Source organism: Ciona robusta, chromosome 7, assembly GCF_009617815.1.
Source record: "Ciona robusta chromosome 7, ASM961781v2".
In the NCBI taxonomy this organism is placed as follows: Eukaryota; Metazoa; Chordata; class Ascidiacea; order Phlebobranchia; family Cionidae; genus Ciona; species Ciona robusta.
In genome coordinates, this window is record NC_143241.1 from 7300418 (window position 1) to 7324995 (window position 24578).

The 24578-nt window shown below is 34.9% G+C and overlaps 4 protein-coding genes across 7 annotated transcripts in view; 2 read left to right on the forward strand and 2 right to left on the reverse strand.

Moving 5' to 3' along the window:
* LOC149734330 (glutamate receptor-interacting protein 2-like) overlaps positions 1-11271 on the forward strand; it is a 33964-nt gene extending 22693 nt beyond the window's left edge. For 3 of the 4 annotated variants that reach the window (XM_089881893.1, XM_089881890.1, XM_089881892.1), the window contains exons 10-23: positions 3361-3432; positions 4186-4402; positions 4920-5034; positions 5481-5592; positions 5829-6038; positions 6459-6600; positions 6745-6940; positions 7226-7466; positions 7743-7887; positions 8392-8481; positions 8857-8953; positions 9195-9308; positions 9557-9703; positions 10200-11271. In XM_089881893.1, coding sequence (XP_089738019.1) covers positions 3361-3432; positions 4186-4402; positions 4920-5034; positions 5481-5592; positions 5829-6038; positions 6459-6600; positions 6745-6940; positions 7226-7466; positions 7743-7887; positions 8392-8481; positions 8857-8953; positions 9195-9308; positions 9557-9703; positions 10200-10394 — 2093 coding nt within the window. In that variant the 3' untranslated portion in view covers positions 10395-11271. The remainder of the gene's footprint in view (positions 1-3360; positions 3433-4185; positions 4403-4919; positions 5035-5480; positions 5593-5828; positions 6039-6458; positions 6601-6744; positions 6941-7225; positions 7467-7742; positions 7888-8391; positions 8482-8856; positions 8954-9194; positions 9309-9556; positions 9704-10199) is intronic. The other variant, XM_089881891.1, reaches the window with a different exon arrangement.
* On the reverse strand, positions 584-2029 carry LOC149734332 (uncharacterized). The gene has a single exon (XM_089881917.1). The coding sequence runs from the start codon at positions 1791-1793 to the stop codon at positions 1083-1085; it is 711 nt and encodes a 236-aa protein (XP_089738043.1). The 5' UTR covers positions 1794-2029; the 3' UTR covers positions 584-1082.
* A 798-nt stretch (positions 11272-12069) lies between the features above and the next one.
* On the forward strand, positions 12070-21399 carry LOC149734333 (pre-mRNA-processing factor 6-like). The gene is made up of 18 exons (XM_089881900.1): positions 12070-12235; positions 12531-12699; positions 13223-13435; positions 13661-13815; positions 14001-14160; positions 14614-14865; positions 15191-15353; positions 15746-15912; positions 16203-16357; positions 16808-16890; positions 17262-17385; positions 17811-17978; positions 18721-18877; positions 19155-19316; positions 19628-19764; positions 20032-20238; positions 20516-20642; positions 20988-21399. Exons 1-18 carry the CDS (start codon positions 12138-12140, stop codon positions 21138-21140), a joined length of 2850 nt encoding a protein of 949 aa, XP_089738026.1. The 5' UTR covers positions 12070-12137; the 3' UTR covers positions 21141-21399.
* LOC149734334 (uncharacterized) lies at positions 21335-24120 on the reverse strand. The gene is made up of 5 exons (XM_089881914.1): positions 23848-24120; positions 23418-23533; positions 22902-23101; positions 22363-22602; positions 21335-22034 (listed from the first exon to the last, which is right to left on the reverse strand). Exons 1-5 carry the CDS (start codon positions 24041-24043, stop codon positions 21764-21766), a joined length of 1023 nt encoding a protein of 340 aa, XP_089738040.1. The 5' UTR covers positions 24044-24120; the 3' UTR covers positions 21335-21763.
* Between the last annotated feature and the right edge of the window lie 458 nt (positions 24121-24578).

Sequence of the window (24578 nt, forward strand, 5' to 3'; positions counted from 1 at the left end):
TAACTTCAATACATGCCTAGACCAATAGTATTACTTATTATTCCAAATCCTATATAGTCCAATTTTCATACCAACCAAGAAATATCCATTTTTTAAATAAATCTTTTTTATTCCATTTTCACTTTCCAAAACTAGGGGAACTTTAAATATAACATTACCTTGTTATTCATTGACCTATTTATATTTAAACCCAATGCAGTCATGTTATTGCTTTACATACTTAATTGGGCAAAAGTTTAAACCTTGTATTTCAAACTACAGTTATTTCTTGGTTCTTATATATTCCCAAATTCAATATTGAACTTTCTTTGTTCAAATCTTTTGTCTTTTGTGATGTCAAATATAGTTATTGTGACATCACATGTAGTTGTTATCTCGTCATAATGTATGGTTTGTATCACACAATGCTTTGTGTTTCAAATGAACCATGAATCTACTTCACCCATAATAACCCCGCTTCTTGAAAACTCTTATTTTACACAATTTTTAACCTTCAAGTTTAAATATGGAGAAATCATTCTTATTTTAAATTATATTGTTTTTTTTATAAAAATGAAACAAAACACAATGTCTGATAAAAAAGTATTTTAGTTGCATTTATTAAAAGGTTTACTTGTCCTTTTTTATCTTGGGTAATCCTTTTACGGAATTATTTCATTTTAAAGCTAAGAATGTAAAATGTTATATTTTTGATAAAAACACTTTATTCAATCCAAAATAAAACTTTCGCCATGGTTATTTAACACATAAATAACACTGATAGTCTTTATACTTGACAAGGAAATATAGTTAAAACAATTAGAATCAAACATTGTTTCACAGTATTTACAAGTATTGGAAAAATTGTTGTGCTATCTTTTCTTGGCACTTTGTGAATATAAATAATTTGGCGTAGTTTATGGGTTTTATGACAGTTTTAAATTAGCGCATTTTTTGTGAATGGAAATAGGTATTATTATAGACATACATAGTCATTGTTCTGTTTAAACTTTCACACAGTTTTACAATCCAGGTTTAAAATTGTGCAATACTTTGTGTTTGTGCAACGATATTGTTATTAAAATCATCAAATCATTCACTTTTCAAACATAAATAGGCGTCAGCATGAATTTTCCATCTTCTTTTTCTCTCACTTCACTGGGTGCTCTCTCCAATGCTGTTGAAGTTTTTGAATTCAAATCGTCATTGTCAACTTCCTCTATTGTGCTCCATGATTTTAACTCATTTTGGCCATCAAATATATTGCTTTGTAGCAACACTATATGGTGTTTCCTATACTCCAGTGTTCTTCCCGATAGATCTGTATCACTCATGTAAATATTCTGCAGCGGATAGTTCGAATTAGTGTCAGAAGTAACGCTGATCTCCCTCATACCATACATAGCTATATTTAACAGCAAAGGGTTCAAATTATGGCATAATTTCATTGTGAATTGCTCCCCATAAGAATAATCAAGCAAAGAAGCCAAAACATCTTTCCCAGAGACATGAGAAGTTTCTAAACAGCAAATAATTGTTGCGTCGCTATAGTACCATGATATCGTCTGATTATTTAGAGCGGTTTCCGTCTGAGTCAGAATCTGTTCCCTTGTTAGGTCTTCGCATGTACATAGCGCATTCAAAACTGCTTCATTAGCGCAGTCTAATGTTCCAAACAAACACCCCGTACAGTTCCTTATACCGGTCACTTCGTCAGTAATATCATCAAACAGCATAGTTATAATGTTGAACGTTGTACACAGCACTGTAGTGGGGAGTATGACCAACAGAAGCCATTGTTTCATCATAAACATTTTAATCAGTTCTAGTAATGCTTGCAAAACAACATAGAATGAATTTTATGCAAAATTTACGGGCAATAAATATGTTGTGCTGTTGCTACAAGTCATATTGTAAGCCAAAAAGGTATCTTCTGGCAATAAAACCTTAAATAAAAAAGTTAGCTTTTTTTCATCAGAAATATGAAGATCTTTTTTTCTTTTGAAAATTCAAATTTATTTCATAACTTCTACCTATCATAATAAACTTTTTTCTTTATTTAATCTTTTAAGTCTTATTCTTAACAAGCTACTGCGCTAAAATATTTCATTTGGTCTAAAATTAAAACTAATTTGCTTAAAAAAAAGTTAAAATCAACTATTGAAAGTACTCCGTACTACTATGTATATAGGTCCCGCGTCCCAGTAGACCTGAGATTTAGGCAAGGGTTTGCCCATTACCCCCCTACACTATCTGCATGGTTTAACTTCCTTATTTGTAATTGGTAGACCTTCCCTTTTACTTAAGTGTTGCCAAAACATTAAACGCCATGCATCATTACACTTTGCATATGCTTGTAACATGAGAAACACATCATGCATCACTGACAAGCCACTCCTGCATTTTGTTTTTAAGAATGTTGTTTTGCTGCTACTCTGTCTTGTTTTAATTAATTTGTTCTCATTTTTTCGAAGAGATAAGTCACTCCTTAATTTTATCTAAAACTCAAAACCTGAATAAAAGCAAAAGCTCAAACCTGAATAAAACATTTTTTTTTAACTTTGCAAATCTAAGCAAAACTTAAAGTACATAAAACCCAGAAAGTCACTTTCAATGCAATCGCTAAATGTTTCTAAATTAAAATATGAATTCATTAAAACTCTGCCCAATCTCCATGTTAGGCACTTTTTATTATCTCAACTAAACTTACAAAAAACTCAGCAAAACCTAGGCGAACAAACACGGATTTTCTAAACAGTGTCAATACTAACATTACATGTTTCCAATAAAAAAAGAGAATTCATTAAACACAGCCATGTCAAAGATTAGAACCCAATGAAACATAACACCCCAACCTATTGTGACATCACTATGCATTTCACACCTCACACAATCAACCATTGTTACACGATACACCAACCATTGTTGTTACACCTGTATCTTATACAGTGACAATTTCTTTTTTTTACTCTGATTTATTAAAAACTTAATAAAACAATGTTTTATTTCCTCTTGGTATAGTTTTTACCCGTAAACATTTTACTAAATTAATATTAAACATACAAATCAGTTTTACTTGTTATATATACTTAATTTAAAATCCATCAAACGCATACTGCTTGCAGGAACAAAATACTTAGCCTGGGTATTATGTTGTTGGGGTAATGGGCCAAATCTGTCATGAATTGCAGTTTCTTGACGAAGTCCTTACCTATATAAAAAAGAAAAATAGTTGCACTTTACTAGCTACTAACCCCCTACTTTATATAACATTTCTATTTATTTTGTTCTTTTAATTGAATATTAATTTTTTGTTCAGTTTTTTTAGTTTTCATGCATGGGTATTTCCCTTATTAACCCCGTAGCTCCCTTTTATCTCAGTTTATCCCGAGATTTCACCCGCGCAAGAACGACTACTCAACGTATATGGAACACTTAAAAGTGAAATGAGGAGTAAGATGGCACGCTATTGGCTGATAAATTTGCAACTTACACGCTATTGGCTGATAATTTTGTAGTCGCGATGCCATTGGCTGATAAATTTGCAACTGACACGCTATTGGCTGATAAATTTGCAACTTACATGCTATTGGCTGATAATTTTGTAGTCGCGATGCCATTGGCTGATAATTTTGTAGTTGCAATACCATTGGCTGATAATTTTGCAACCACAAAAGCTATTAGCGGATAATTTTGTAACTTGTTATATGTGCCACGTTATGGGTTAATAATCATCAGTCTGCCACGAGTTGCTGATAATTAGTGCATGAAAAATGTAGAAACAACTTAAACTTAAACATGGGGATTACGGAATAATTTTCTAACTAATTTCTTTTTAACAACAGAACCTAACTGTCTTTTTATTGTGGTGTTTAATGTAATTAAAACTGTTTCTGAATTTAACCAAACTTTTTGGGGTTTTCTGCATCCTAATAATTTCTTGCACGGACCATGCTTACTTCATCATTGCTGCTTTCTTACAGCACCTAATTATGGCTAATTAATGTGCAATCATTGGCTTATATTGCAAAGATACTTTACTTTATTAAGATCGTACTTTTAACCAATTCTCTCTAAGTGTGTAAAATTACTGTCATTTTGCTTTTTTTTTGCAAAAATACCAAAAATGGTTTATACTAGATTTGAAACTCACGCTTAACCCTCTACTCCCTCATGTGGTGGATAATAACACTCTACCTCCCCTAGTGTCCCTAGCATCCACGGACTTCCTCAGCAACAACCAAGTTGTCCACACGGAGGTCACCGAGGTTCAACTTCTCACCTCTGATGACATCACAGACCCTATGACATCATCAGCACTCCCAAACTTCGGCATTCAGCTCCAGGGAGGCATCTTCTCCACTGAGCTCCTCACTTCTCCTCCGTTCATCAATTTCATTGAACCTGATCGACCAGCTGATAGGTGAGATCAAAAATTCGAATTTAAATACTGTTTGAATAAAGTAATGTTGTTTAAAATAGTGAATTGTAGGTATCCTGGCTTAAAGTTCTCAGAGACATCAATTACTTAAAGACTAATAGCATCCAGACCCCACTAAGGATAATTTTACAAGCTGTAGATGCGTTATTATGAAACAGTTTGTAAGATGCGTTTTTATGATAATGTTGTTTAAAATAGTGAATTGTAGGTATCCTGGCTTAAAGTTCTCAGAGACATCAATTACTTAAAGACTAATAGCATCCAGACCCCACTAAGGCTAATTTTACAAGCTGTAGATGCGTTATTATGAAACAGTTTGTAAGATGCGTTTTTATGAAACAGTTTATAGACACTCAATAACGGAATTCTATAATAGAGGTCTTTAGTGGTGCATACCATCTGGAATTTGGGCCGAAGTTACCCTTTTTTACCCCTTTATTACTACTAAATGTTTCTATCTTAAATATAAGAAAATATTCAATGCTAAATTTTGCCACAGATCGGGTGTATTACAAAGTGGAGATCGATTGCTGACGGTGAATGGTTATCAGTGTGAGGATTGTACTTTGGATGAAGTTACACAGATGTTATCCGATGCTTATTTATCTGGCATGGTGAGATATAGTGAATATTTTTATATGGAGTTTTTATAAACTTCTTTTTTACTTTTTAAACTGAAAAATAATAGCGATGGACCAAACAACTTTAATTGGAAAGAACAACTTAAATTATTGTTGCTGCAGCATGCGTCCGTATGTCCGCTAAGATATAGTGAATATTTATATATGGAATTTTATTCAAAAGTCAACAAAAACCTTTTTTTTACTCTTTCAACCGAAAAGAAAAAATAATAGCTAAAGAACAGCTTTTTGTTATTTTTTGCCATTACATTAAATTACCAGTCATATCGTAAGTTGTGGTAATCACTAGTTCAATGCTCAATATTGTAACTGTACTCCTATAAATTTCTTTAAATCTAAATACAACGTTTTCTGTTTTTAAACATTATAAATGCATATAACGTAAAATGAGTTCTATTTTCATTTAATTTATCCTCTAGGTGGTGATAGAGGTTGAGTTTGATGTAGCAGAGTCAGTTGTTCCAAGCAGTGGAACCTTCCATGCAAAGTTACCCAAGAGAAGGGGGGTGGACCTTGGTATTGTGGTGGGGGGTAAGTGGTGAGAGATTAAAAATAAATAAAACATTTCAACTGAAGAGCTAAAAATTATTGCAAAAATTTGCATCGGAAAGTTTAGTAAAGGGAATAGTTTTTTAAATGTAAACCAAAAACTGTTAAAAAAATAATAATTTTTTTTTAAATTTGTCAATATTTTGTTGGTTTTTGACAATCTAATTTAAACAAAAGTTTATAATTGTTATAAAACAATCCCCATTATGACATCACAGCCTCCAGTGACGGGCAAGACTCACTCATGATTCTAGAAGTTCGGCGAGGATCGGTAGCTCATCGAACAGGGACGTTAGAGGCGGGGGATCGGTTACTTGCGATAGATGGGGTGAGGTTGGACGGGGTCTCATCGGAAGATGCTCACGCGCTCCTCGCAAGTGCAGAGGATGTTGTGAGACTCAAGATAAGGAAGGATGAAGATAATTCAGGTAGGTGGGATGTGAGGTTGAATGTAATTTGGGTGGATAAGATCATAATACAATGTGATATGGAATCATAATTATAATAATATATGACATTACAATGTTATATGATATTTATTATTATATGATAACAGTACGAAAAAAGCACTCTTGTACGCTTCAGCGCACACATGGGCCGCCACAATATTACATTATGACAATACCGGAGATAAATGGGTGTTCAATGAATGGATAAATGTAACTTATTTACCATCACATGCTAGGGCAACGAGGGACATTAAAACCTGTGGCACCCATTATATTTTATACACTTAGTTTTGAATTTTTTTTTGATGGGTCGTGATCAGTTAATAAAATTGATATAAATTTTAAACTTAGAATTTTCTATAGTTTTATCGCCAAATAACTACGTTTATTACTTCACAGAGGATGGCGACAGTAGTTCCATCTCGTACACTGTGGAGTTAAAGAGACACGGGGGTCCGCTTGGTATCACGATATCGGGAACCGAGGAAACATTTGATCCGATTATTATTTCGGGGCTGACACCAGGGGGCCTCGCTGACAGGTGAGTAGGGGACAATAGAAATTATTATTTATTTTTTTCGAGTTTTTTTTTTAAAGCTGGGAGTTAGGTAAAAAGTTATAAATTCAAATGGTGCTATGGCATGGACCTTAAATTTAGGGTTATTTAACTTCATTTTCATAACAGAACTGGTGCAATTCATGAAGGCGATAAAATCTTATCGATAAACAACGTTTCTCTTCGTGCCAAACCCCTAAGCGATGCCATTGACTTGTTACAAAACGCTGGCGAAAGCGTTGTGCTAAAAATAAAACGTCAAATCAGTGAAAAACCTCGCAAGCCTTCGTTTGCTACAAGCACCATCAACAGAAACCCCTCTATGGTAAAATTATGTTAATTTGATTGTTTAAGATGTGTCAGAAGAGTTGCGGTTATGGGCTTCATCTGGCCTAAATCTCAGGTTCTCGACAAGGAATTTTGAGAAACTTTTAAACTCCTCGATAAGAATTTCTATTTATGCTGTTAATACCAATCTTCTGATTTATTTTTTAATGTACGCACTTTTGTTATTCCAATTGTTAATTAGATATTAAAATATCCCATTAAATGTACGCCCACAATCACTAACAATTTTTTTAACTATATGATTATGATTATTACATCACAGAATGAACCAATAACAGAACTAAGCGACCCCGAAGATGACATTTTACCCCCACCCATGGGACCCCTACCTGACCACACTCCTACAGATCGTACCTCAACCCCTAAAACCCCCTCGGAGCCCCCTGAACCCTTGTTGAAGGGTCGTGGGGTGCGACCAGGTCCAGCAGGGGCAGCAAGTGTGGATAGCGCGGTTGATTCGTGGGGTGATGGAAGCGATGCTTATAGAACGAGGAGTAGCACAGGTGGGGATGATTACATTTTGTTTAAAAACGTAAAAATCAGGTTGAAAACGTAACAAAAATCAAGTCCAACTGTAAAAAGTCTGTAACAACTGTGACAAAAATCGTAACAAAAATCAAAAATCATGTTCGAACGTAACAAAAATCAAGTCCAACCAATTGTATACTTTAAAAGATAAATATTTCAGCTAAATAGCGTCATTATTCTCGCTATTCAAATGGTATATTTTAGTTATTCCTATTTGTTCTATCATCATTGTTATCTTCTTTATCCTCCAGGAAGCCACCAACAGAGCAACCTCTCCCCCAACCTTCATGATCATCTTCCAACTTCCACTCCAACATCCGGACACAGCTCCACGAGGAGCAGGGAGCAAAAGAAAATGGATTCAAACCTACGGCACTTTGATAAGATGAGATCCAAGTAAGTTTAAATCCACCTATGGTTGAGGGCCACCATGGTTAACTTTTCGTTTTTGTGTTTATTTTGACATTTGGGCTGGGCTTGGGTATAGAAGGTATATATAGACAAACTTTTTTCACTGGTTAATTTGGTATTTGGGCTTAGGGTGTTAGGTTTGGTATGTAGTTTAGCCCACATATGATGTAACATGAGAGCAAAGTGGTTTTAGTTCTAACTATGGTTGTAGAGTTGTATAGACAAACTTTTTTCGTTAGTTTTTGTTGTTTATTTCAACATTTAGGCTTAGTGTGTCAGGTTTTATGTATTTAGTATGCAGATTTGATTTTGAAAGCAGAAAATATACTATTCACCATATGAGAGATACCTTTACACTAAATAAGCCTGTATGAAATACAAGACTTTGTATGGATGCTCTATGTAGTGAACTTAGGGGTGTAAGTTCAAACCTCACCCAAAGTAGATAACTTATTAAAAATGAAATCAATAATAACTGCCTTCGCCCAGGTTTGAACCCGGTGCCCCCCGTACTTACTCAGATACTTGGGGAACAAGAGCTCACATCAGATCAAGAACCAATAGATCACCAGAGAGAAGGTAGCATAATATTCAATATTTCTGTTTTATTAATTACTTTAAGCATGTCTAATCTCAATTCTTATGTGACGCTATCTAGATTTCAGACACTTTGTTCGTTTTCTATGTTGAACTACACGTCATGTAAATAACCCAACCAAGTCTATTTAAATGCTATCCCGTCATTAAAGGCTTGTTTTGTAAAATAGTATTCGTATAATATGCCTGGCAACAACAGGATGTATATAGAAGTTACATTACTTAACCATTCATCCATCTTACACAGGCAATGTCATGTAAAAATGATCAGTTTAATTATGTGAGCTTAATCAATACTTTTTAATTTAAATCTCACTAACAGTTCCTTTGCTTAACCATTCATCCCTCCACACACAGACACCCACCATCCACAGCTCCAGTAGCTGATTGGCAGCGAGCTTTGGAAGATTTGAAGTCAGTTGGTCAATCCACTGGTTACCTGCATGATCTTGAGGTAGGAGGGGGAATATAGCATATGTGTTTTTGGGCAAGATACTCAGTGGATATTGCTCCAACCAAGTGGTTCTGTTTTTTTTTATGGGTTTTTAAATCATAACCCATGCATTAAAAACAATAGTATCTGAAAAAATTATGTGGTAAATGGTAAGTGGGCTTGACGTGTATGAAACATATAAGGACTGTCGTTTTCCGGCCACGCGAGGATAAATAAGTTAAATTCATTATTATTATTACAGTCGAAACTAACAATCGGAAGTGAGCCTCGTGGTCGCCACCAAGTGTTCAACCATCGACGACAAGCGAGTGCGAAGAACACAGTGTCACCAAGCGTGCCTCTCCAGTTCCACCGTGTGAGTGAAATATATGATGTCTGATGGAATATATGATGTATATAGCTAAAATCTATTTTAATGAAGTGTAAAAAATGTTTATTATAAAGGAATTAAAAAATAAAATAAAAATTTAAAGTATAGTGGCTTTATAGAATATTTGTCAAGGTTTTTACCCCCTTATTCTACATTGCCAATTAGGCGATCACTTTCTTTTTGCGGGTTTAGCTCCCTATTACATAATTTAAGAAATGTATATTTTGTTGCAGTTGACTTTATTTAAAGAAAACATGAATGAAGATTTTGGTTTTTCTCTTTCCGACGGTCAAATTGAACCCGGCGTCTTCGTGCATACCGTGCGTCCTGGTGGGCCAGCGCACAGATGTGGCGTGCTTCCTTATGATCGACTTTTACAGGTCAGTTTGATTAGGTTTTAATCTGAAAGGTTAAAGTTTTTAGTATGACACACCCGAGACTTGGGATGTAGGTCTATTACCCCAACACCCAGGGTGCTGCCATCTAGACACTACTGAGTCAGTTCATATACACTAAATAATGTAGATTATACTCTATAAGGGTAAGGCACTGCTGTGACCTGGGATGTGGGTCTATTACCCCAACACCCAGGGTGTTACTATCTAGACCCCACTGAGGCAGTTTATAGACGCTCAATAATAGAGGTTCTGTTCTATAAGGGTGAGGTCTTTACTCTTCAGAGAAGCACGCATAGTACCTGCAGTGTAAATTTATTGTCTGATTTGTCTCATTACAATAAACCTATATCCCAAGTAGGATGATACCATCCAGAGACCTTATTTTTTAAACGTGTTATGTCCTACAAAGTCTCAATTCTCAGGGTCAGGGATGTTTGGTTTTAACACACATTATCAATATCTTTTTACTTCTTCTCAGGTGAACAGTACTAACCTCCATGATTCTGATTGTTCACGAGCGATCCCTATCATATCATCATCACGTGACAGACTGGATGTCCTTGTATCACGCTACCATGGTAACACAGGTGGCATGGCAACGCACCCTCTACTGTCACCTCCTGTTCATTTGTCCCCACATATGCGACAAAATGACGTTTTTCCAACAATGTGATTGTTTTAAATGAAACTAAAATGAAAATTTTTGAATTTAGAAATATGTTTGAATTTGAATATAAAAATATATTTAAATTTGAATACATGATTATATTTAAATTAAGTGTATAAATATATTTAAAGCCAAACATTCGAAACGTTTATTGCATAAACCTCAAACCCTCATTACACAAAGCTTAGAAGTTGTGTTATGGTTTTAAAATATGGAAAACTTTTGCAAATCTTTTCTATAAAATATGTAGTGGGATAAAAATGCATACAACAATTCTTTTAGGTACATTTTTTAATTAATTTACCAAATTATTTTTGATGCAGTATTTTGCATAGGATTTCTATAGAAACAAAATGTGCTAAAGTACTTAAAACATTTTTTATCTAAAATAATTAACCTTAATCTAAGCTACCACATTCATTCTGTTTCTTAATTTGGTAAAAATCGTGTTTTTTTTAATTTAAGGATATTTTCTTGTTAGGAAACCTACAGAACTACTGTTTACATAGTATTACTGTTTTGTTTATATTAATACAGCTGCTACTACTGTTTGATGCAGCATAAAACTAACACAGTTACTATTCACTACATTTTGCCTTTTTTCTTTGTTACTGATGTCTCTCTTTTTGACTTCTCCTTCATTTTGAATGAAATGTTATAACATTTTTACGTATTATATGTACAAGGTTATAGAGGATAACTAGGTCCAATTTCAAGTGCCTTATAACTACCAAAGGTGGGACTTGAACTCTGTATACTCAGCCTTTAGCATTCACTACCTCAGCAATGGAATTGGAAACTAAAATCGTGTGGTTTATTTTATCTCATTGTAATATTTTGTTAGCGTGCAGTTAAAAGTAAATAATAGAAGATGGAAACTGGTTTTCAATGATTATATTTATTGGGTTTTATTCTATATTAGTAAGATCTTACAGCAGGGCACTGCAAGAGATTTTGATTTAAGCATTGTTTGTCAATGCCCAGCTTACATTGTGTGCGCCTGCGAAATTTTGTTTAATGCCTCCAGATTATGCTAAAAAGCTGTAGTTCTGTTCAAAAAGTGGTGGCATTTCTACATGTTTTAGTACAGTTTACCTAAGATAGCAGTGAAGTTAGAATTTCTTTTGATGAGGAGTGTGAAAAATTGTAACCGATCTTCTGCTACATCTGTAAAGTATATAACCATAATTAAAGTAATATAATGTTTATAAGCTGCATTATTGATATGATAAAAATCGCCTGACTGCTGTTCCCAATTAATAGAAATATAAAGGGTCTTGTGTATGGTAGGGGTATTACTGTTCGGGATTTTCCCCAACGTAAATTCTAAAGTAATTTATCTAAATATTTTAGTAATTAAAACTAAATATTTGTCTATGTTTCTACAATTAATCATTATAAAATATCAACGAAATAAACAGTTGACGTAAAACTATCGTTAAAAGGTCGTATTGATTCACAAATTACATGCCTAGTAACTCCCCCAAATATATAAGATGTCTATGCTGCAGCATTTTCAGACGAAATGTTTTCGTTTTCTTTGAGTTTTTTTTTAATGTTCTTAAGTAAACACGCAATAAACAAACCATGATATTATATATAAATTTAACCATAAATGGTATATGTTGTTATATTAAATCGTAATTTTTTGTAAATTTAACAAAAAATCGTCTATACACAGGTAAACATTGAGCAGAAAGACCGACAAATTGAGTTCAATTTTCTTGATGCAAATACACAACATTAGGAATGTCTGATATTACTGGAGTTATCCAACAACAAAAGAAAAAGAAACCTTGGCTGGGACAAGCAGCTCCACCAGGATATGTGCCTGGGTTAGGGAGAGGGTAGGTTTTATTGCTTGTTTTATGTTTTCCACATAAAAGGTGTTGCAAAAATTCTGATACTTACAAAAATCATGTTGTTTTTTTTTACATTTACCTTCCTTTTTGAGCAGAAAAGTTGCTATATGATGTTTGTGTTTCTTATCTTCAAGAAACAAGAAGATTTTTTATAATTATATATTTAAAATTTTAAAAAGAGAAGTTTTGTTTTATGTAACATCTGGTGGTTAAATCTTATTTCCATAATAAGCTACCACATCATAATAAGATAGCACATCTGATTACATCCTATTTTCAGAGCTACAGGCTTTACTACACGATCAGATATCGGTCCCGCTCGTGACGTAAGTGATCCAACAGATGATAGACACGCTCCACCTGGATTAAGGACGGTTGGAGATCAACTTAAAGCTTCCAGGAAGACAGAAGATGAAGAAGAGGACTTGAATGATGCTAATTATGATGAGGTATAAAAATACCTTGGATTTATTTATTTGAAATGGGCCGTCTATGGCCTAAATCTCACATAGAATGCCACACCATAGGATCTAACTCTGACAGAAATTTATTTTAAACTGTGTAAAAGTGAATATTAAATATTCATATATTTTTTTATTTTCTACTATCTATTGCTCTTTAGTTTGTTTAAACCTTTAAATAATTGCAAACTGAAATTGATTTATAAAGTTTCGAATGGTTTATGTTGTTGTTGTTATAAAAATGTAAACTTAAGTGTAATTAAGCAACCAAGGGATTTATGTTGATGAACTAGATGCTTATATGGCTATAAATTCCCATAAAATGTACATGTATTTTCTTATACATAATGTCATAACTGGTAGCAACAACATCAGAATCTTCATTAGTTGACCGGCCACACTGGGAACCCTTTCTCCTCTAAAAATTCTAGATTCTCAAATAGGAACAGCTATACATATCCTAGGACTATAATTTCTGATGAAATATGGTAAACTCTTTATTTCTCGTTAGTTCACGGGTTACGCTGGGAACCTTTTTTCCTCCGGACCTTACGAGAAAGATGACGAGGAAGCGGATGCTGTTTATGAGAGCGTGGATCGAAAGATGGATGAACGGAGGAAGCAATATCGGGAAAGGAGGGAGAGGGAGGAGCTGGAGAGGTTCAGGGAAGAGAGACCGAAGATTCAACAAATGTTTTCTGATTTAAAGAGGAAATTGAGTGTGGTAAGTAGTGGGGTTTAAGTGTTACTTACTTATTTACAATACTCATTTAGTAAATTTACTATATAGGCTATATACTTACAAATTTACTATTAAATGTTGCAACTTTACTATAAATTAATAGGCAATGCTAATAATATAGCTTCTTTATTTTAATGTTACAATTCTTTAGTATATATATATATGTTTTTTCTTCATACTTATAGAAATAATATAAATCTTCCATAGATATCCGAAGATGATTGGTCAAACATACCTGCGGTCGGTGATGCACGAAACAAGCGACAACGTAACCCCCAACTAGAGAAGATAACCCCCGTGCCTGATTCATTGTTCACTAGAGGTTTGGCACAAAGTGCTACAGTCAATACACTGGATGCAAGGTAGATATACTGGAGCTAAGGCTCTTTGTTTGACTCGTTGATACCCCAGGTTTTTAAAAAAATGCTTTATTTGTTTGATGTTAGTTGTCTGCGTAGGCATTACATTTTGGAACTTGTCAGGGCCGACATAATTAATATTTGTCAAACATAGGGAACCTCCTCGATTAACTTTACATAAATAACAGACAACAGCAATACGGTGGCATCAACACTCCATTTCCATCTGGCTTAAACACTCCCTTCCCTGGCACAGCTACCCCAGGTTGGTCAACTCCTGCTGGTGAACTTGACATGAGAAAGATTGGCCAAGCTAGAAACACACTTATGGACATGAGGTTGAGCCAGGTAGGTTACAAATTATTGATAGTAATTTACTCCTTGTAATTTACTAGATATTAATTTACTGTAATAGTTTACCTGTATATTCCTATGCAAAGTGGATAGCAACCTGTCTTGTTGCTAACCACTTTACAGATTCAAGGCTTAATGCTGCTACCATTGTGATCACCCACAAAGTTACATACTTGGTAACTCTAAGCTGGCACGAGGTGTATGGGACAGAACACTCGTGTTATAACGACGGTTGTTATCCTGCCGCGCTACTATATTAAATTAATAAGTTCCATTTATTCATTATTTTAAATACCTAAGCCACCGTTCAGGTATCTGACTCGGTGAGACCACGAAACATCGGTCTAAAGTTCTAAGAAAAGCTGTAATGGATGCTTGTGTTTAAGTATTGGCAATAGCCATTTAGACTTCCGGTATAAAGTACCTAACCCCACACCCACCCCTCAGGTGTCCGACTCAGTGAGCGGCCAAACAGTGGTTGACCCCAAGGGTTACCTCACGGATCTTCACTCCATGTTACCCCAATATGGTGGAGACGTTGCCGATATTAAGAAGGCGAGGTTATTGTTGAAATCAGTTCGTGAAACCAACCCTAAACACCCCCCTGCGTGGATTGCTTCGGCTAGACTGGAGGAAGTAACAGGGAAGTTACAAGTTGCGAGGAATATTATCATGAAAGGGACGGAGATGTGTCCTAAGGTGAGCTAATGTGGGGTGTATGTGTACAAATTGGTATGAGCTGTGTTATAGGAGATGTATGTATTAAAGAGTAAGGAGCATTGAGTTAATTGGCCGATATCTGTTATTTAAAGCTTGAATGAGTAATATGAAAAGTTTTGTAATTTATTTTTACTATTTACAGGGCAAGATACTAAGATACGCATGTGTGTAGGCCTATTTAATTACTATAATATCCCAATCACTTCTAATGTTTTCACATTTTAATTTCACCAGAATGACACGTAAATTTCTAGGTCCCATTATATTGTATATGCGTTATTAAAAGTAGAAACAATATATTTAGAGTGAAGACGTTTGGTTGGAAGCAGCGAGGCTACAACCCAGTGATGTTTCAAAAGCTGTGTGTGCTAGCGCCATCGTGCAGTTGCCGTTATCAGTAAAGATATGGATACGAGCTGCATCGCTCGAAACTGATGATAAAGCTAAGAAGAGAGTTTATAGAAAAGGTTGGTTGTGGTTGCTATTATATAGGGTAAAGGTGCTACAGTGGGCATCTCTAGGACCTGTCTGAGGTCGGGGGTAAATTTGAACACTTATTTTATAACTGCAAGCATTCTAAGGAGCTGTGGAAAAATTGGTTTCACGTTGACCTGACAAAGAGGTGTCAGTTAGTCTGTTATTCCTGCATTTAGTAAATCAATAGAAAATAGATTTTTTGATCTGGTCCATCTATTCTATACGGAAGAGATTCTACTGTAGGGCATGCCAGGAATCTGAGATTTAGTCCAGAGGCTATTCTTTACCCAAACTGTGCGTATTTTATGTGAACCTAAGGTGTTTACCTACAACCCAAACACAGCATTATAAAACCTTACAGTTAAAATATTTCCACCCACAGCGCTTGAAAATGTTCCAAACTCGGTTCGTTTATGGAAAGTAGCCGTGGAGTTGGAAGATACAGATGACGCTCGTATAATGTTATCGAGGGCAGTTGAATGTTGTCCACATAGTACTGAATTGTGGTTGGCTCTTGCTAAGCTTGAATCATATCAGAATGCTAGAAAGGTAGGATTTGTATGAAATAAATATTGTGGGTTTTATTTGGTATTTTTTTCAATTTAAGGTTTGCCAATATGTAAGATTTACGATTTGATGCCTTTTTTAAATTTTACTTTCAGAGAACTGGGGTGTAGGTCTATTACCCCAACCCCCAGGGTACTACCATCTAGACCTCACTGAGTATATTACACCTAACAGTTTAACAATTTAAACCCTATTAACCCAACCATATGACCTTACCGAGTATATGTACGCATATAAACAACATAATCTAATTAACCACCATATGAACCCAGGTATTAAACAAAGCACGTGAACACATTCCCACCGACCGACACATTTGGATAACAGCAGCCAAACTAGAGGAGGCGCACGACAACCATAAGATGGTGAACAAAATTATTGAAAGATCAATAACTTCACTCAAAGCTAATATGGTGGATATTAACAGGTGGGAATGTGGACGCTTTTAATTTTTGTATAATTCATGCACTATCTCTTTATATGCTATTTGTCACACGTGTTCGGTTATATGGTGAGGCATGACAGGAGACCCGGGATAATAGCAGTTTACCCCACGGTTAGTAATGAAAACATGTGAAAATGAAAATACAAGTTTGAGCGCTTGATCCATTAATTCAATACTTGTCAAAAGAAACAAACATTGTTTCAACAGCTCATCTGGTATGAAGAAAGTAGTGTATTTCTGATCTTTGATTTGCCACATTCCCTGATAAAGTCTTGCTGGATAGCAGACAAAACCTTAGAAATACACTGCGTTATTTCATACCAGATGAGCCGTTAAATGACTATTTACATTATGCCTGGTCGCAGAAGTAACAGAATAAAACTAAACATATTATTTATTTTTTGTTTTTTTATCATGATTTTATTTTCACAGAGAACAGTGGATAAAAGATGCAGAAGACACAGAAAAGTCGGGAAGTATCGTGACTTGTCAAAGTATAGTGAGGAATGTAATTGGTAAGTGTTGGTTCCCACCCAGGGTTTGCAAAAAATAAAAAATACGTTACACCTATGGTTTCTATAAAGACTATCAATACAACTGCGTTTTAGTATTTTTAGATTTAAAAGTTCTTATGGTATCTTTACCCAACAGTGTTCTTTTGCTGCTACCCATAACCATTAACCCCTGAGTTACCACCTATCCCCCACAAATTTAAAATAAAACATCACAAATTTGTAAGCACATATTTAACCCAATACAAAACTAACCCCGACACAGACATAGGAGTATGTTTGTTAGCCTATTGGAGCAAATATTTACTCATGAGTGCCCCACTGCTGGTTACTACCCATAACCACTAACCCATATCATCCCCTCCCGCACACAGGTATAGGAGTGGAGGAGGAAGATAGGAAACATACATGGATGAATGATGCTGAGAGTTCAATATCACATGGTGCATATGAGTGTGCGCGTGCTATGTATGCTCATGCTCTTAACTTACTTCCAAGGTTGGTTATGTGGTGGTTATTGTTTGCTTGGTATCTATAGTTTAATATGTGTATAAGAAGACACCCATGTTATAACTCGACAGTGAGCATGAGGTGTATGAATACACCATGTGTGTCTGGTGTATAAAAAGAAATCAATTTTATAACTCAACAGTGAGCATGAGTTGTATGAATACACCATCTGTGTCTGGTGTATAAGAAGACACCTATGTTATAACTTGGCAGTGAGCATGAGGTGTATGAATACACAATGTGTGTCTGGTGTATGAGGTGTAGGTAACTGGGTAGTAACTTCCACCTTGACAATCCAGAATAATTACCCACAACCAAATATACCCCACCCAAATAAACATTTCCCAATAAACAGTGTACATACTTGCACACAGGTGACATGTGTTTACCATTATCTCAATTTATCTACGCAGCAAAAAGAGCATTTGGCTACGAGCTGCATACTTGGAGAAGAACCACGGCACTCGTGACTCGCTTGAAACTTTGCTACAGAAAGCTGTGGCTCATTGTCCTAAAGCTGAAGTCCTCTGGTTGATGGGAGCCAAGTCTAAATGGATGGCTAATGATATCTCAGCTGCCAGGTATGTTGCAAGTCTGCAGGGTGTTGAATGTAAACAATAGAAGTCTCCCTCACACCTTGATAAAGATGACCTGAATAGGTCTTCGAATGTTAGTTAGCAAAATTTTTACTGGAAGAAAAAAATACAAGTATTGTACTCCTGGCAGCAACATATATATTACAGAGGACTCTTTACACTCTAAAAATTTGGAGCCTATCCCGCGTACTATTGCTATACTGTTGCACGCGAAAGCTAAATTTATTAAGACTAAAAAATAAAGCAACTAAAAGATAACAAGACTAGTCACTAATATCCACGATCAAAAATGCCAGATTTCACCACTCTCTGTTTTATGTGGGTGAGGTCCCGTAGTGTGGCACAGCAGAAGTCCTAGGCTTTTTGCCGTAAATTGATCACACAAAACGCAAATAACCCATGCAAAAGGGAAGAAATGAAAAAAGTAAAGCAAATAAAAGATAACGAGACTAGTCATAGTCATAGTCACTAACAACCATTATTACCAGATATATTCTTGCTTTTACCCATTATGAATATCCGTCTAGAATTTATGCCAGATTACCTAGAATTTATCCAAGCTAGAATTTATGCCAGATTTTACCTAGAATTTATCCAAGCTAGAATTTATGCCAGATTTTACCTAGAATTTATCTAAACTAGAATTTATGCCAGATTTTACCTAGAATTTATCCAAGCTAGAATTTATGCCAGATTTTACCACCTATTAATGTCCCTTACCCCACAGATCCATTCTTGCCCTTGCTTTCCAAGCCAACCCGAACTCTGAAGACATCTGGCTTGCTGCTGTTAAGTTGGAATCTGAGAATAATGAACACGATCGAGCGAGGAAACTTCTTGCTAAAGCTCGTGCTAATGCTTGTACTGCACGTGTTATGATGAAGGTATGTGATGTCATAATGGGTTGCCTCATTATATATGATGTCATAATGTACAAACTACGTCGATAAAAACTTACAAGCTATGCAATAAAAACTTGACAGGTTGCAATAAACTGTAATATTCAACCGATTTATCACTTTACCCAAAGTCCAACTTTTATTTAATTTTACTCTAAAATATACCTTTACTTTTTTGTAAACTAAATTAAACAGTTCAATAATTTTAATATCACTTTTATAAACCCAATCAACTTATCTCCATCTACCTCTTACATTGCAGTCAATCAAACTTGAATGGTGTTTGAACCTACTTGATGATGCCCGATCATTGCTTGATGAAGCCACGAATAAATATCCCGACTTTGCTAAACTATGGATGATGAAAGGTCAGATTTTCGAACAAGTTGGTGAAATTCAATCGGCGAGAGAAGCTTATACTGCGGTGGGTTGTTCATGTATATTTTAAATAGGTGTGATCCTACAAGGGTATATTGGTCCTGAAATTTAGGTATAAGGTTGATAATTATAAAAAATAAAAAAAATAAAGGGTTTAGGGTGTCAATTATAGAAAATTTGAATTATTGTTTAACAGTGTCTCTATGTTGGTGAGTTTTTCGATCCAAACACCAAACCACCGAGCCAAGATGCTGGACAACTAAAATGTTCATTTCTCTATATACCTATATACTATTGAATGTAAATGTATCTCTTTATACAGTTATACATATATTCAACACACAATACGTTAAACAGGGTTTGGGAAAATGTCCACGTGCCATTCCATTATGGATTCTATTGAGCAAGCTTGAACAAAAGAAGGGAATGTTAACAAAAGCAAGGGCAGTCCTTGAGAAAGCTCGACTTAAGAATCCAAACTGCCCAGAACTCTGGTATGTAGTTTGTGGGTTGGGTTTTAGGAAATTAATTTTACCCCATTTTTTTAAAAGTAAACTTAGGCTTTTTAACAGTTGTCCAGCCTGAATACTGTAGTGACTGTATAATAATCTAGGTGCATTAAACACAGATTTTCTGGTCAGTTTCAATACAAACATTACAGTGCATATATATATGATACGACCTTGATTTCATACGTTACGTTTTACGATGTACTAATTTTGTTGTTAATTCATGGATTTTTCACCATGTTCAAAACACAGGTTAGCATCTATAAGGTTAGAATGGAAGTCGGACATAAAGAACATCGCAAGTAGTTTGATGGCACGCGCGTTGCAAGAATGTCCATCGTCGGGACTCCTATGGTCCGAAGCAATATTCATTGAGGCGCGACCACAGCGTAAAACGAAGAGCGTTGATGCGTTAAAGAAATGCGAACACGACTCGCATGTTTTGCTCGCTGTTGCAAGGTTGGTATGGGATTTCTATGTTAGAAATGGGAAATCAGACTCAATTTTAAAGTAAATTTGGATTGTAACCTGTTTTGTTCTAATTTCTAATAGTATTGACCAAAATTTAAAAACATTTCCATTTAGTTTCCTATATTCTAAATAGGTAAGGTTCTTGTCAAGGAACTAAGATTTAGACCTCATTTGGCCCATTACCCCAACACCCTGACCAATCTCATAAGAGAAACCCCATGGTGAGAAACCCCACTCATTTGTAAACCAGTTTAAATGTCCACAGATTATTCTGGAGCGAGCGCAAACTGACAAAAGCCCGCGAATGGTTTTTAAGGACAGTTAAAATTGACCAAGACTTTGGAGACGCTTGGGCTTTCTTCTATCGGTTTGAACTCGCACATGGGAATGAAGTAAGTCGTTGTTTTGTATGTTTGTTAGTGTGTGTTTTTATTAAAGTGGAATGTTTTTAATACACAAACATATAGCAGGTTGTGGTAAAATGTTTTTTTTATTGTTCAACTTTGTGGTAACAAAGAATAATTATATAACGATATCCTCGCAACTTTAAAAGACAGTTGTTAATTGTTAAAAAGACGATATGGAAACATGCAACAATTGTCTTTATTTTTATATGTGTCAGTTTAAAACTGAATAAAGACAATTGTGTCATACTGTCATATATATGGGCTGTTGTTTGTTTTAAAACTGACCAGGAAATCCTTAATTCATTTAACTAACATTATTTTGTTCAACAGGAAAAACAGAACGAAGTTTTAAAGAGATGCGTCAACGCTGAACCAAGACACGGACAACTCTGGCAATCTGTTTCTAAAGATATCGCAAACTGGAAACTTAAAACAATGGAATTACTTCCGATCGTAAGCGCTAAGGTCCCGGTGGTTTTCTGATGTTTATATAGTGATTCTATGGGGACAAATATGTTTCTATGTGCCATGGAACGTAACAGGGGACAAAGAATTGTATAGGGGTATGTGAAGTAAAAAATTGCGAAAATGTGGACTATATTGTTAAACTATTGGTTCTAATTGGTAAATATGATATGAAATGGATAATTGCTTCAACCCAAATGAAAATACTAGAGTTGTTTTTAGTATTTACTCACAAAATCAAGTTTTGGAAATAAATCAAAGGAAACAATCATGCACAGGATAATATTTATAGTTATTTGTAAGCAGGCACAAGGGGCTACAATAAAACACCTGTATTATAACTTCCAGATTTGCGTATCAAGAGGATAGATAGGTGACAATTTATTGAATCAAAACAGCAGCATACTTATTTTGAAAAATTATTATGTATGGTTTCGTTTCCTTTTTTGGTAAACTTGTTGTTTCTAGAAAAACTGTTGTGTATGGATAGAGTTTTTAAAACCACATTTCTGGCTAATTTTAAAAGCCAAAGCTCTTTTATATAGATATGCTGGCACATAACTTCTGCAGCCAGACATCCCAGGTTTGCATATAAATACACATTGTGTATATTTAGCATATGAAGGCAAATGCTTTCTTCATTATCTTCTTGCCAAGATTTGAACATTGGTTTGCACTGACTGTGTCTTTTGGTCCAATGCGATTAAGTTTGTTTGCGTTTGTTGTTCCTGCCTGCTTTCTGCCATCCCATGTTTTAACTTGCGTGGGGTGATAAGATAATCTGAGTGGCAACTCACGGGTGTGGTGAAGTCAAGGAAATGTGAATAATCACTTTCAATGTCGATAAAATCCCTCTGTGCAAGGTCACGCTTCTTTTCAACTTTCTTCGATTCTTGGGTTAAAACTGCAATCCTGTGGAATATTGTTGGATTTACTTGGCTTTATTTGTAAATTTGCTGACATAGGTACTTCTCAACCTTTTTGTTGTTTAAATATAATGTGTAAATTAAATTCAATCCTGTGGAACAGCATTCTTATCACACAGATTTATTTTAGTGACATACGGACTTCCCAGACTTTTTGCAGCACAATAATATATTAGGTAAAATTTATAGCGAGGCTTTGGTAACTCAATTTTCGAAACTGCATTTCACACAGCTGTAGGCGACCCAACCAAATTAAATAGTAAATGTCTGGTTACAAAAAACTTAATTTCCAAAAGATCTCAATCCAAACCCACCTTTCATGCAATCTTTCAATTTCATGTTTGTGAATAATTTTGCTTCGATTCAGTTGTTCCTTTCCAACCAACCAACATTCCTCTCGAACTTTTTCAACCTCTTCTTCAATCTTTTGATCGAACTTTCCTCGAGCAACCGACAAAGCTCTCGCGATGGCAGTTTCTCGCTCAAGAGCAGATTCTGCTCTCAGGACTCGTTTCTGCTCCTTTAGAGCTCCCACTACTGTTTCTTTCTTTATCCTTGGAAGAAATGAGAAATATAAAAGTGATCACCACTTTTTTATTCTAACATGGGAAAAGATAAGTTAACTACTCTTTCTTTGTTTATCTTTGGAGGAAATGAATGTTACTAGTTTAGATATACAACAAATAGATATGCATGTTATGAGATAATAACGCTGACAAATCATAAAGTGTTTTTCATTACATTGAACAATATATTAGTGTTCCTTAAAAAACATATCTTAATAAACAACTAGGAAACTTAAATTACAACCAAAAAGCATATGAGGATAACATCCAATTTTCTATTTAATCACCTTTCAGCTTTTTCCCATTGTTCCTTTAACGCCAATTCTTTTTCCTTTTCCATCTTTACCACAAGCTGTTTGGTTCTTTCTTTTTCAAGACAGTCTCGTCCAAATATGATCCTTTTCTTTATTTCCTCGTAATAATTTTTTTGCTTTTCAAGCGCGGTTTCTTTTTCAACGTTTGCTTTGTCTAACGCTGCTGCTAATACCTGAGATTTTAAAGATTTAGAAAACCTAAGTTACAGATTATATGACAATAGTGTGTCTAAATTAAAGTAGACTTTTTGCATCATTAGAACAAGGTAAATGGCCAACTCTGGTCTAAATCTTAAAGGGTCTAAATCCCTGTCTTGCTGTGGCACCTTATTTATATAGAGAATATATAAACACACTTTATTAGCACTGTTTTTTGGGTCCCTTTAATTAGTGCATGTTTGGTGTATCCACTATGTCCTATGACATAGCGGATATTGCAGACATTCACTAATTAAAGGGGCACAAGGGAAATAAAATAGGCATACCTACCTTTTCAGCTTGTAGTTTTGCTTCACGTTTAGTTTCTTCTACTGCTCTTTCAACAGCTTCATGTTTTTCTTGTTCATACCTTTTAACTTTATTCTTGTAAACATTGTTTCCAAAGTCTGCAAACAAATGTGGTAAAAAATGTCTGGTTTGAATAATGGTTGCAGTGTTGGTAATTTGTAAGTTGGCGCGAGGTGTATGAAACAGAACCCCCGTGTTATAATGAATGTCTTTTTTTGCCCAGACGAGAATAACTAAGTTACATTCATTCATTCAGTGGTGCATTATTTTTTCTGTGATTTTAAACTTATTTTAGAATTATTTCGTAATAAAAGTATGAGACGATTGGTTGTGAAAACAAAACATGATAAACTGTTTGACAGCCAATTTATTATTATGATACAGGAGGGGGAGAACAAATTATTATATTTACTTTCAATGTCTTGGTGGGTAACTTTCTGCGTCGTCAGTGATGTTTTTGTCAGCATTTTTTCAAGATATGTAACTGCTGCAGTGTGTGGTCTCTCCACGTACCTGTACTTGGTGAAAAGTTGAGTTTTATTTGGCGGCAAAGGGTATGTGAAAACTTGAGTGTCTGTCCAACCATGTTTAGTGTTTCTACGCGCCATGTCACCCTTTTTTAATCTAGAAAAGAGCAAATACGGTAAAATATTAGTAGATATATTGCCACATTGTTTAAATAAAACAAACATATAGTTAGAAAGTAGTTTTTGGCGTTAGAAATTGGATTACAACAGATACAAAATAATTTCGTGTTTTTGTTTACGTTTCTTCGTTACCTATGGCAACGCAGCCATAGACATTGTTATATAAGATGTTTGTGTTGTTTATAAACTCAATTGTCAAAATAAGTTTAATATCTTTTTGATGAGGAACAAAACAATAACATTAAAACTTTAAATATTACTGAATATTTTTGAAATAAAACTTTTTTAATGGTAATCACACTTTAAATTTGCATATAGTGTTTTTATAGTGGTTTGGAAATCCCCATGTGACGCTTTGTAAATACATTACTCGAAAACAGAAACTTGTTCCGTGTTTTTGAAGTTTCCAACTTTATTGTTGTCATACTGCGAAACTACGATCGAATACATTTCTGTTTCTTTTTAAACCAGAAGAGTTATAATTAGTTTTGTAACA